The sequence below is a fragment of the Melitaea cinxia genome, chromosome 20 (assembly GCF_905220565.1).
Source record: "Melitaea cinxia chromosome 20, ilMelCinx1.1, whole genome shotgun sequence".
NCBI classification, from domain to species: Eukaryota; Metazoa; Arthropoda; class Insecta; order Lepidoptera; family Nymphalidae; genus Melitaea; species Melitaea cinxia.
This window is the reverse complement of record NC_059413.1, coordinates 6,533,252-6,546,407: the sequence shown is the minus strand read 5'-3', so window position 1 is coordinate 6,546,407 and position 13,156 is coordinate 6,533,252. Positions and strand designations below refer to the sequence as shown.

The window sequence follows — 13,156 nt, the reverse complement described above, 5'->3', positions numbered from 1 at the left end:
AGAATTAGCAAGTTGAAGTGGCAGTGGGCTGGTCATCTATGTCGCAGGACTGATGGCCGTTGGAGCAGACGGGTTCTGGAGTGGAGACCGCGTCTTGGCAAACGCAGTGTGGGACGTCCTCCGGCCCGTTGGACCGACGATCTACGTAAGGTTGCCGGTTTAGGCTGGATGAGGATTGCGGAAAACCGGGATGTCTGGTGCGAAGTTGGGGAGGCCTATGTCCAGCAGTAGACTGCAATAGGCGGAGCTGATGATGATGATATTAAGTTTTTCAAAAGCCCGTCGATTCGGATCCTATACAGCAAATATGGTCACGGGAGGACTGAAAATCCGAAAAAGTTGTTTTACAATAAAACATTTGTGTTAACAAGGACAAAATATTAATTAATATTTTCAACATCATCATCATCATATCATCATCATCATCATTATATCATCATCATCATTATATCATCATCATCATCATATCATCATCATCATCATCATCATCATCATCATCATCATCATCATCATATTATCACCATCATCATCATATCATCATCATCAGTTCAGCCTATTGCAGTTCACTGCTGGACATAGCCCTCCACAAGTTCGCGCCAAAAATCAAGTCACCACGCTGGACAGGCGGGTTGGGTGGCTTTTTTGCACTGAAAACAAAACGAAATATTTTCATTGCATTTAATTTATCTTGTATAAAGGTGTAAATACCGTGTGTATAAAGGTGTTTATCGTCTATATGTGATATTGCCCAGTCTAAAACACTAGTCCTGATAAATAGTTTTAGTACTAATCGTAAAACTAAAAACAATACGTTAAAACTTTTCAGAACTGTGTGGTACTCCGGGATACTTGGCGCCGGAAACTCTAAAGGCAAATATGTTCGAAGACGCGCCCGGATACGGGAAGGAGGTTGACATGTAAGAGATTTTATAACTAATTTATTTTTTGTAAAAATATATTTATCGATTTTTAATGCATAAACAAAATAAATAAAAAAACAACCGAATCGATAGAAATATTCTTATTACCACTGAATTTGGCTGTATAATTATGATTCTTATTGACATGTATCGATTTCATTTAAATTAGTTTACTAGATAATTATGCAATTATATTAATTATAAACAAAGAAACAATGTAAAACTTAAAAACCGATTACTTCCCCAATAAACAGTAGATTTAACTTCATATTTAAACATCTGCTTAAGTTATGTCCTTTTGTTACTTGCAGATGGGCGTGCGGCGTCATAATGTTTACATTGTAAGTGTCTTTCTATTTATTTGATTGTTCTTATTACAATGTGTACTCGCAATACAGAGATATATCGCTCGGCTGTGATCTAGAAATTATTTCGTCGCGGAATATAATTTCCTATATTGTACACCTGCAACCTGTGTAGGTACCTAAACACCAGTTGTCGCAGGTTCGATTCCCGCTCGGGTTGAATATTTCTTATATAATTATTTATTTATTGTCTGGGGTCTCTCCTAGTTGGCCTCCCCACCGTGCCTCAGAGAACACGTTAAGCCGTCGATTCCAGTTTTTACGAGTATCATACTAATGGTCGCCTAGTGGTCGAAATTCGACCATAATTAATTTATCAGTTTGAACATTAAACAAATGAGTATATACATATGCGTGTGTATACCTATGCGCGTGTGTCAAATACATGATATTGTGTGTAATATTTTTTTTTTTTTTAATTAATTTAATGTATTTTATGGATATAAAAAAAAAATTAGCATTCTGCACTCCTCTATATAAGGTATAAGTGCGAAATTTTATACTCTTCCGACCACGCGATTATCGTAAAAAGGGATACAAAGTTTTTGCTTCATGTATTAATACATAAATACGACTGATAGCGATCGTTACTAGTAGGTATATATCCGCCTCCCCACAGTGGAGCAGCGTAATGGATTGAACTCCTATTCCTACATGAAGAAGAGGGCTATGGCCAGAAGTGGGATTTTACAGTTTGAATCGTGATCGTGATCGCTCTCTTCAACATATGGCAGTCCATTACTGGACATAGGCCACTTCAAGTTTGCGCTAGACATCCCGGTTTTCCGGAATCTTTTTTTTTACGTGGGGAAAATCCGTCATGGATACCCTCTGGCGCCCTTATGTCAGTCTCCTACTGACTAAAAAACCACCACGTGTGAGCAGCTGTCCGCCTGGGTGGGGCGAGATGGGATCGCGCTAGCATTCGCCATCTCGTCCCAGGGTTTTCCGGGATCCTCAATCTAGCCTACACCAGCAATCTTACGTAGATCGCCTTGTCTCAGTAACTATTAAAATTCCTTATTTATACCCGACATTGTTTATTCTGCGAAAATCGAACGATATGTACTGACGGCAACGGCCATAACAGCATAATTCCCGTAGTGACCAGGGCACCCAATATACTAAAGTACCTTCTAAGTAGCCTCCATGTTACATAGAATCTACTAGAGGTTGAAGACACCTTTGACATAGCGGCTTTTCTTGTAGTTTACTGCAGAAACCACTACTTCTCAATACACATTTGAAGTTACTAAATAATAAATATCTACACAATACGCACATGGTCGTCTGTTCCTAAAGTAAGCAAGTTAATGCGTGTTGTTGTTGTTATAGGTAACAGACTGATATACTGAGACTGATATAGCTACATTTGTTTTTTCGATAAACATACATATAAATAATACATACCATACCATATTACACCCAGACTCGGGGTAGGAATCGAACTCACAACCCCGGAGCAGAAAGCAGGGTCTCTACAAACTGCGCCAACGGGCTAGTCAACTACTACATTATACAACATAGTTATCGGACAGTTGTACACACATACACACACACCAGTCTATTGCAGTCCACTGCTAAACGTAGGCCTCCACAAGATCGCGCCGAACATTCCGGCCCCAAAATAACCGGGAATAGTGGGGCTGCCGGGAACTAAGATCCTAAGGGAAGTTTTTGGCGCGTACTCATGAGTTTTGCATGTAGTCACCACGCAGGGCGGATTGGTGACCGCAGTGCTGGCTTTATTTCGCCGAAGACGCCGCTGCTTTGGTCTGTGCATTTGAAAGCCAGCAGTGGGATGGTCATTCCACCATCTGTCGGCTTCACCAGTTTCACTATGGTAATGAAACTTTGTTATCCCTTAGTCGCCTCTTACGACGAACTTCCACGGGAAGAGAGGGAGCTATTATTCTAAACTGCCTTAGCCACACAGCTAGACTGCTAATACTCCGAAACAATGAGTTTGTGTTTTCCTCTATAAACAACAACAATAGCTCTACTTTGAATAATCCTTTTGTTTCTGTGCGTTCCTAAAATTTTAATTATAATACAAACAGGTTAGTTGGTTGTCCACCGTTTTGGCACCGGAAGCAGATGGTGATGCTGCGTAACATTATGGAGGGGAAATACTCCTTCACCAGTCCGGAGTGGGCGGATATTTCTGGTTGGTTATGATAATCATGTTGTTCAAGTTATTAAATTATATTATGAAATATATTGTTGAAGTCAGCTTGTGACCGCAAAAATATAAACTCTATATTAAATATCCAACATAACTACTAATATTATTAATAGGAAATTTTGAGAAACTTTAAATGGGCAGATCTCGTTCACGCAAAAATTTAAATTGATTACAATTAAACATTGATATAAATGAAGTTCTAGAATTATCCAAAAGGATATTTTCTCGTCTAAGTATTTCGTCGTGGAGCGCAGTAGGCATGGCTAGTCTAAAATAAAGTCATTATTTTTCAATTGCTGTATAAATCGGATTTACTCTCTGCACTACTAAAACGAAAGGTATAATGAGATAATTATTCGATTTTTGCAGAGGACCCAAAGGATCTGATAAGAAAATTACTCGTAGTGGATCCAAATGAAAGAATCGACATTGAAGAAGCTTTGCTTCATGGGTTCTTCCATACAGTGGTGAGTAGCTCCTTGTGTTTTATTACGACCTGGTACTTTGCGCAAAATACTATTAGGCCTCATTAGTGAAAAAAAATTTATCAATGAAAAAATATAAGCTTGTCTCTTCTTTTTAAACTCGTGTTAGAAATTATAAAAAAAGTAATTTAATGTACGATTATTTAAGAATTAGCTTTCTCTTTTTTTTAAGACACTGCAAATGCTATGTTACACATACCAATCAGCTTTTTGTGTCTACTAGCAGCTCAGCTTTTGTATATTTAATTTTCCTCGTCTATTTTGATAACACGTAATTTCATTTAGGAATTTGAATATCTTGTCAATACCATCTACACTAATAGCTTTAGTGTAGAAATTGCACCAAGTAGAGCTTATTTTGCAATTAAAGAATTTATTTATACGTTTACCGTTTCAGAGAATTTAAAAGTTGTTAGCAAAAAATGGTAACGCATAAGTAAATTCTAATCACTTTCCCGCAGTGCTTGTGATATTGCATTAAAAAATATTTAATTTAAAAATTCTATCGACTTTTAATGCTATATACAGTAAACCATTTTTGTGTCAATGGATTATTATTTTTATTTCGATTTCTCGATCTGATGGCATGTCATTGTAATAATGTTCCGGTAGCTATGGGACCAAGACATGACACCGCTGAAGAAATCCTTTTCCAGTTCGAGCCGGAAAATGTCAAGAATCGACCAGTTGGCAATGGTAATGTTTCAGGGTTTTGTTTTTTAACAATTTTCATTTTTACTAACCATTTTGCATCTAAGATTTTTACTGTGCACTAATATGTACACACAAAACAAAGCATTTAACAGCTACAAAAAGTTTCCTTGTTCAATGAAGCGCATAACAAATACACATACGCAAATACACATACAACTATAAGTATAGTTACTTTTGTTTTAGTGTTGTTACTGTCATACTAGTACCAATTAAATAAAAACAATAAAGACATTATTCTTCATGTCAAGTTTTGAATGAAGTAAAAAATTAAATACACTTATATCCAAAGTAGAATCCGTGTAATTTTGAGAATTTAAGTAGTCTAAAGAACCGTAAGTAATTTTAAATAAGATTTACGTTCACATTGGTAAAGAAAACTTTTATTGTGTATTTTTCGTTAATACTAAAGGTTTATTTATAAATATTTAAATAATTAATTTCATTAACCTTGCTTTTATCCGATTAGTCATAATTAACGGTTTTATAATTCACATATATTTTGATGTAGTGTCTTGTAATTACACATTTAACATACATAACCTCTACTAGAAACACATTTTCTGTGATAATATAGATATAAGCTTTTACAAAAGCTAGAAAACTTAAGAAATAGATTTATTTGTTTCTACATAAGTGGAAATGTATGAAATTTTATACATTTTTACTCATTTAAACACAGGTTTATCAATCGCTTAGTGCTTTTGCCTATAAACACATTATAAATTTATTTATAAACAGGGAACGTTACGAGCGCGTATTGTTTTAATAATGTTAATTAACATTTTTTTTTTTACATGATGATTCAATTATGTTGTCAAGTGTCAATAATTTACTGTTTTTCAAACGACTTTCTGTCATGATTTTAAAACTACTGTTACTAAATTAAAATAGTTAATTTTTATCTGATTACAATTTTAGCATATACCTAACAGGAATGATAAAATTAAAAAATAATTAAACATTGATAATCTGCTTTAGTAACTTAACCAAAATCATAAATTAAGTTTTTGAAATTTCTGTTCATTTTTTAACCGACTTCAAAAAAAGGAGGAGGTTACTCAATTAGACCGTATATATATTGTTTTTTTTTATGTATGTTCGGGGATAACTCCGTCGCTTATGAACCGATTTTGATAATTCTTTTTTTTGTTAGAAAGGAGATATAGTTTACTAGTGTACCATTATAAGGAAACCAGGATCTAATGATGGGATCGAGAAATCGAGGGAAACTCTCGAAAATCCGCATAACTTTTTACTGTGTGTACCGATTTTGATGATTTTTAATTTATTAATAAGATGTTTATCATGTGGTCACATGTAAATTCATCGAGATCTGATTACAACATTTTGAGTAATCTTTGATAGTGCGTATTTACTTGACTATTTTTTCGTCTACCTACGTTTTATTACTTGTCGATATAATTGAAGTCGGTTTTTCTTCGTTTGCCTGCAAACAAAATTATTTAAATTTATATTTTGAAGTTTAAACGATTAGTAACAAAGAAAAGCAGTTTTCTAAGTTAGAAAAATATATTAAGAGTTAAAAACTATATTTATGTTATGATAAATCATCCGGTCCCTGAGTATAAGTAAACACATTAATATTTTAAGTAAAGCATTCATATTATGTTTATTTGTTTAATCACGCTTGTCGTATTAGTTGCATGTTTTACGTTGCATGTTCTCGGTTAAATAAAGTGATGAAATATCATTATGCAACTTACTGTCTTTATGTATTATAGATTTTTCGCTTAGGTTCTTTTGAAAATGTTCACATACTATTACAGATGAGTTTTAAATTAGTTTTATAAATTACATCGAATATACATTTTTAACTCCTTAAAGGATTTGTGTTTGATGGGTTTAAAAAACATCTACTATTTAAATATTATGAGATTATAATTGGGTTCTAATGTATATAAATAAATAAACAATCTGCGTCTTGTGGTTTTATCATTATTTAGATTATCTTATGTAGATTCTGACATAGAAATTTAGGAATAAAAATATTTATAACCAAAACGGTTGCGGCACGCAAAAACAAAAATTTAGGATAGATGATAAATTTTTGTACGTATTTCAGGGGGTCATTTTCAAAAATAGTCATCTCCATATTTAAATTGTTTGAAACAAAATTTTTCATATGCGTCTACCGAGCATGGATTCCATTTTTTTTTTGCAGAAAAGACATTTAATAAAAAAAGATGGCATATAAAAACGAATTTAGAATTACCATTCGAATGTTTCAAACGGTGTAAAAATGAAGGTGACTATGGTCTGTTTTTTTGTTTTTAACAAACGAGTACCAAAAATGTTGTCTGCGTTGTTGGTCCATGTCATCAACATAGAGTCTGTTCCACCCAAACGCTTTACTTACATGCACACTCAGTTGACTCAGCGACTACCTACTTTCCTGTAGCGTACTAAGCGCCCTTTGCAATCGACAGAAAAACAAATTACATACAATTTATTTAAATCACTTGAAAACTCTGATGGTAATAGATCACACAAGGAAAAGCGCTCTTCGAAATGTAGGCCGCAAACTATTTTCAAAATGAAACGCTTACGTTAGATAAAATCTTGAATATCATAAAAGATTCTGTAAAAAGCACTAAAAATTTGGGGGGTCAAGTGAATTATAATAATACATATCAGAAGTGTGCTGTGTGGCTACGGCACTAAAGAATTTAGCCACCCCCTCTCTTCCCGTGGGTGTCCTAAGAGGCGACTAAGGGATAACAAGGTTCCACAACCACCTTGGAATTTAAGAAGCCGACCGATGGCGGGATAACCATCCAACTGCTGGCTTAGAAATACACAGGCCGAAGACGGGCAGCAGCGTCTTCGGTGCGACAAAGCCAGTACTGCGGTCACCAACCCGCCTGCCCAGCGTGGTGACTATGGGCAAAACACATGACTTCACGTTATTTTTGGCGTAAACTTGTGGAGGCCTATGTCCAGCAGTGGACTGTATAGGCTGTAATGATGATAATGATATCAGAAGTATTAATGGATTAGTATAAGGAGGATTGAAATACTTTGAATCTAATAAAATCGGTGACTATCACCAAGATATGGACGCCATAGTGTTTGAAAATTGGTTCCAAGACGTTTTACCTAAATTGGATGAGAATGCAGTTATTGTTTTAGATACTTAATGCATTCCCATCATTCTTGAAAACTTGACAAAGCATCTACAATTTCATCTCTCAAACAAGACAATATTGGATAGTCGAAAAATATTGCTTGTGACGTATCAATTTTAAAGTTGCAAATTTTTGATTTAGTTAAACAAAACAAAGATCGCTTTGATAAATTTATCGTAGACGCGATGGCTAAGTCATATTTGCATTCGTATCACTGATCTCAACTTAGTTGAACTTGTTTGGGCTCAAGTAAAGGGCTATGTGGCAGCAAATAACAAAAGTTATAAAATTGAAGTTCGAGCTCTTTTGTAATAAGGAGTAGCTAAATTAGATAGCCAAAAATGGTCGTCATGTGTCAATCGTGTCAACCTATATCGAAACGGAAATACGATGACAACAATATTATGTAGAAAATGTTAGAGCGGTTCATTATTCACGTGTCTGCAGAAAGTTCATCAGATTAAGATTACAAGAATTATATGAACAACATAGAATGTACTATATCCAATATTTTTTTTTGTTATTTATTTACGAAATTATAGATAAAAATAATTGAATATTCTCTGCATTAAATTTTAGAAGTATTCAATATAAACGGGCCTTTACAATTTCAAAACAGGAACAAAGGTGTTGGTCCCACCCCCTAACAATGACCCATCTCACTCTCAATGTCGGGAATGTGCGAGAGACATACACAGTATTCGTTTGGTAAAAAAAAAAAAAAACAAACTGTAATCAAGGATGACCTCCAGATGAACGTAAACAATGTGTATGCAATGATTCGGTCGATGTAACGCGCGGCGCGGCCCGCAGGCGCTGAAGTCGAGCGGGTTCAACGCGCGCGGCAAGCTGCGGCTGGCGCTGCTGGCGGTGCGCGCGGCCGTGCGCCTGCGCCGCCTGCCGCACACGGCCGCGCGCGCCGTGCCGCTCGCCGACGCGCTCACCGACCCCTACGCCATGCGCGCGCTCCGGAAGGTGAGCAGCGCTCCACTCTACTTCGACCTTTTTCGACGCTTTCCGTAGTCCCCCCTCCCTATCTAGGAGAAGGATCAAGGCTTAATCCGCCACGCTATTCTACTGCAGTTTAGCGGATATATTCCCTACTATGGGTGACGATCGCTATCAGCTGTATCATGTTAACGACCGGGACCGATGGCTTAACGTGCTCTCCGAGGCACGGTGGGGAAACTCATATGCATAGACACTCGAAAGTGTAAAGAAAGATTTGTACAAATACAAATATCTATCCCGAGCGGAAATTGGACCTCGTCGAGAGTCGTAAAATTATAGATTCATATTAGACATTTAATGAGTATTAAATATTTTGACTTTTTATTTATTATGTAGCTATTTTATGTTCGCACCCCAGTACGATGCTCAAAGCTCTCACTCTGTCGCCGTGCGCTCAATATTCGTGTTACACCTGAGCCTATAATATCCCACTACTAGACATAGGTCTCTTTCCCCATCTAGGAGAAGGATCAGAGCTTAATCCACCACGCTGCTCCAATGTAGGTTAGCGGATATATTCCCTACTATGAATAACGATCGCTATCAGGTGTACATGATAACAGCCGGGACCGATGGCTTAACGTGCTCTCCGAGGCACGGTTGGGAGACCCACAAAGACTGCAAAACACCCAGACCACGGCAAACACCAGTATGGCCAATACAAATGTTTGTCATGTGCGGGATCGAACCCGCAACCGCCAGCGCAACAGATTCAATCCATGGCTGTGACCGTTGCGCCAACGCGGCGCAATATTCGTGTAATTTCTCATAACTGAGTATATCTTCATTGACACTATTGTACACAACGTTCAAATAGTTCTGTCCCGTTCACGATCTTAGCCATATCCCTATAAAAAAATAAAAAGATTCGTCTTTTTTTAACAACCTAAAAGCACTTGTTCACATATAGCAAATGTGTACGTGACAAACACCAACTGTCGAGTACTTGTCAAACATGTCTGTGTGCCAATAAAATTAATTGTTTGGTTTTTCCGCTGAAACATTTTTAATTACTTAATCATTACTTTATCAATACATTTTGCCTTACGAGTAATATTGATGATAACTGATAATTATGTCAGTATCAAAATGGTGCCATAACAAATGCTATAATAGTTTTATTAGTGACGCACAGGATTACTTAGTAACGAAATTGTTGATTTCAATAAATGAAATTTTGCAAATATTTCATTTTATTCACGTCACGTGTGTAAACGTGTCTATGTGTCTAGTCGCTTAAAACACCGGCGGTTTACGGGTTCGATTCCCGCTCGGGATGACTATTTGTATATTTACAAATATTTCTTACCGGTTTGGATGTCTGTCTTTGTCTTTGTCTTGGGTCTACCCACCGTGCCTCGAAGAGGACGTTTAGCTGTGGAGCACCGTGGTGGATTAAGCTCTAATCACTCTCTTAGATGCAGAAAAAGGTATATGCCCAGCAGTTGGCTGTTACAGGCTGAATCGTATCATATCGATAAAATGTAAATATTCTCTGTCGGAGCGATAGCCAACGACTCAAATCGAAATTAATAATAATACTCATGCAAAAATTAACTAACAATAAGAAAAATTTATATAACTAGGTCGGCAAACAAGCGTAGGGCTCAACTGCTGGTAAGCGTTTACCGTAGCTTATAGACGTCTGCAATACCAAAAGCATCGCAAGCGCGTTGCCGATCCTATCCCACATTGCCCCCAGGAGCTCTGATCACCTCACCATCACGGAACACAACACTGCTTGACAACAGTATTATTTAGTTGTGATGTGAGTTTCACTTAATAACCACGTACCGGTTGTATTCGATCGGCAACGGTTACCATAAATTTGTAATTAAAACTTAATTCACCGTGGTTTGAGCCACAGTTTTCGATTGTCAAATTTAACTGTAACCGTTCTCTAATATTAACCTAACTGTAATTGCGTGTCGAGCAACTCGACTTTTGTAGCAGACAATTGACTTGTTTGTTTGTTAAAATTAATATTTTATAACTAATTTTAATTTAACTCTTGAATCCTAGCTGAGAGAGTCTTATGTCAAAATATTTAATGTGCTCTAAGTAAAAGGTTTCATAGCTTTCTCAAATTTGTGTACCTAATCACTTCTATTACACGAATGCTATCTCGATTAGGTGATCGACGGTTGTGCCTTTCGCGTCTATGGACATTGGGTAAAGAAAGGAGAAGGTCAGAATCGCGCCGCACTCTTCGAGAATATGCCCAAAACAGAGCTTAAGAGTCTTTATGTGAGCAACCTCAGTCGATAACCAATAAATCGATGTGTTTGGTTATCTATCTCCTTGCCGCAACTGTTCTCCTGGTAATTTGGTAAGTTTTTTTTTTTTGAGAATTATATTTGAAAAAATAATTTAATAAAGATAAATAAAATTATTCTGTGGTAAATCTAATAAATAAATAATAATAAAAAAAACCGTTATTCTCAACAGAAATACCAGGGCAGCAGTATTATAGAAGATATGAGTGAAGATCCGAGACGCGAATAAGCATGTGTGATGTAGGTTAGTCACAGTTGTTGGCCTTTGTAATTCATCTATTTTAAATGTATAATACGTCCATTAATAAAAAACACGTGTCACATTGATAAAAAGAATTATCATAAAAGTAATTACGAATAACATCAATGAAAATTGTACCATTTCAAATTATAAGAAGTCTGTATTGTTACTATACAACAATTTAAACAAAGTTTACAAAGTAGTTTTTTTTCTCATTAATTTTAAGTTAGTAGTACATAGTGTTTTAGTATTATTGAAATTGTAACTAAATAATTAGAGAATTTAAATTATTTTTATATAACTATGTAGTGTAAAGGCAATGTATATAGAATAATTAATTAATTAATAAATACCTACAGCTTGTGAATAGTTCTATTCATATTTTATGCATAATTGCCACATAACGGTTTTTATTACCTGGTGAGAAAATTACACAGACGTTCCCAGTGATTTTACTCAAGAAAAAAAATATAAGTAGGATTTTTACCTTCTGTATTCTCTATAACTGGCACGGATTCCTATTTTGCACAGATACATGTAGGTATATGTCACTTTTTTCTTAGAAATAAAATTATAAGTATATTAAACATTCCGCGTCACTTGAGTCTGTCTAAGACATTAGATATGAGACAAAATAAATATAACGCAAGTATAAACATATATAAGAAAAGTTTATGCAATACGTACCCACAGTACTGTTTTTGTTTTAAAATTATGGGCGCGCGGGGGAGAAAATTAGTTGGTCTTATTCAAGTAACGCGAAATATTTTAGTTATCTACCACAATTGTCTCAAGGACACGCTGAGTGTTCATGTATTCGATTTTTTATAGTTAAACTCCTCTTGTTATATATTTATTTTTTTGTTATATATATATATATATATTAGTTTTTTTTTGTACTCAGTAGATACAGGCTGAAGCGAATATATTTATTTTGTCTTAGATAGCAAAGTAAAATATGGTTGTTCTATTCATTAGGGTTTCCAGAACCGGTCTCTGTTTTTCAGAACGTGGATTTTCAGTACTTGGTTTTAACGCAACTGGGATTTCCAGGTTCTTTCGGTACTTTCGGTTCTTTTTAGGTTTTATTATATTAAATAAGTATTATTCTTCAACAGTGTACTACAATGTAACATTTAAGTATAGTTATTTTAAGATATTTCAATATATATTAAATTAAGAATTCATCACATCATCACATCAGGCTATCGCAGTCCACTACTGGACAAAGGCCTCCATAAGTTCGAGCCAAAAATGGCGTGAACTCATGTGTTTTGCCCATAGTCACCACGATGGACAGGCGGTTTGGTGATCGCAGGGCTGGCTTTGTCGCACGCTGTTGCCCGTCTTCAGACACCCAAGGGAAGAGAGGGGGTGGCTATATTCTTTAATGCCGTAACCACACAGCATTAAAATTAAAAAATTAAGAATTATCTATTCTTGTGTTTAGTAGTCATAAATTAGTAAGCAAGAGGTTCTAAAACGACAATTAAAGGTAACATTTGTAATGCTAGAGTTTTACTATTTATTATCGTACAGATGATGGCTTTTATACTGGCAGGCCTATTACCTCTCAGATGGAAGTGGAAGAGAAGGCACAAGTTTGATTGAAGGATCAAGTTTTGAGCGATTATCGCTGACAAATTCCCTTTCATTGATGTTCCGAATTTCTTGAACAACTAACTGAATATTAAGATATTGAGGCTTGCATTACGAATGAGGTCCTATTCCGAAGTCATTTAGAGAGTAATGCCAAACTGGCTGCCAAAAAGCTCAGGGTACAGAACAGGGCCAGACGATGTTTTGCATTGAG

The 13,156-nt window shown here is 35.8% G+C and overlaps 1 protein-coding gene across 1 annotated transcript in view; it reads left to right on the top strand.

The window, feature by feature from the left end:
* LOC123663339 (phosphorylase b kinase gamma catalytic chain, skeletal muscle/heart isoform) overlaps positions 1–11,710 on the top strand; it is a 30,034-nt gene extending 18,324 nt beyond the window's left edge. Inside the window, exons 6-13 of the mRNA XM_045598028.1 lie at positions 827–917; positions 1,232–1,261; positions 3,346–3,452; positions 3,840–3,937; positions 4,568–4,651; positions 8,629–8,790; positions 10,960–11,155; positions 11,275–11,710. Of these exons, the coding sequence (XP_045453984.1) occupies positions 827–917; positions 1,232–1,261; positions 3,346–3,452; positions 3,840–3,937; positions 4,568–4,651; positions 8,629–8,790; positions 10,960–11,094 (707 nt within the window). The 3' untranslated portion in view covers positions 11,095–11,155; positions 11,275–11,710. The remainder of the gene's footprint in view (positions 1–826; positions 918–1,231; positions 1,262–3,345; positions 3,453–3,839; positions 3,938–4,567; positions 4,652–8,628; positions 8,791–10,959; positions 11,156–11,274) is intronic.
* Positions 11,711–13,156: the final 1,446 nt, after the last annotated feature.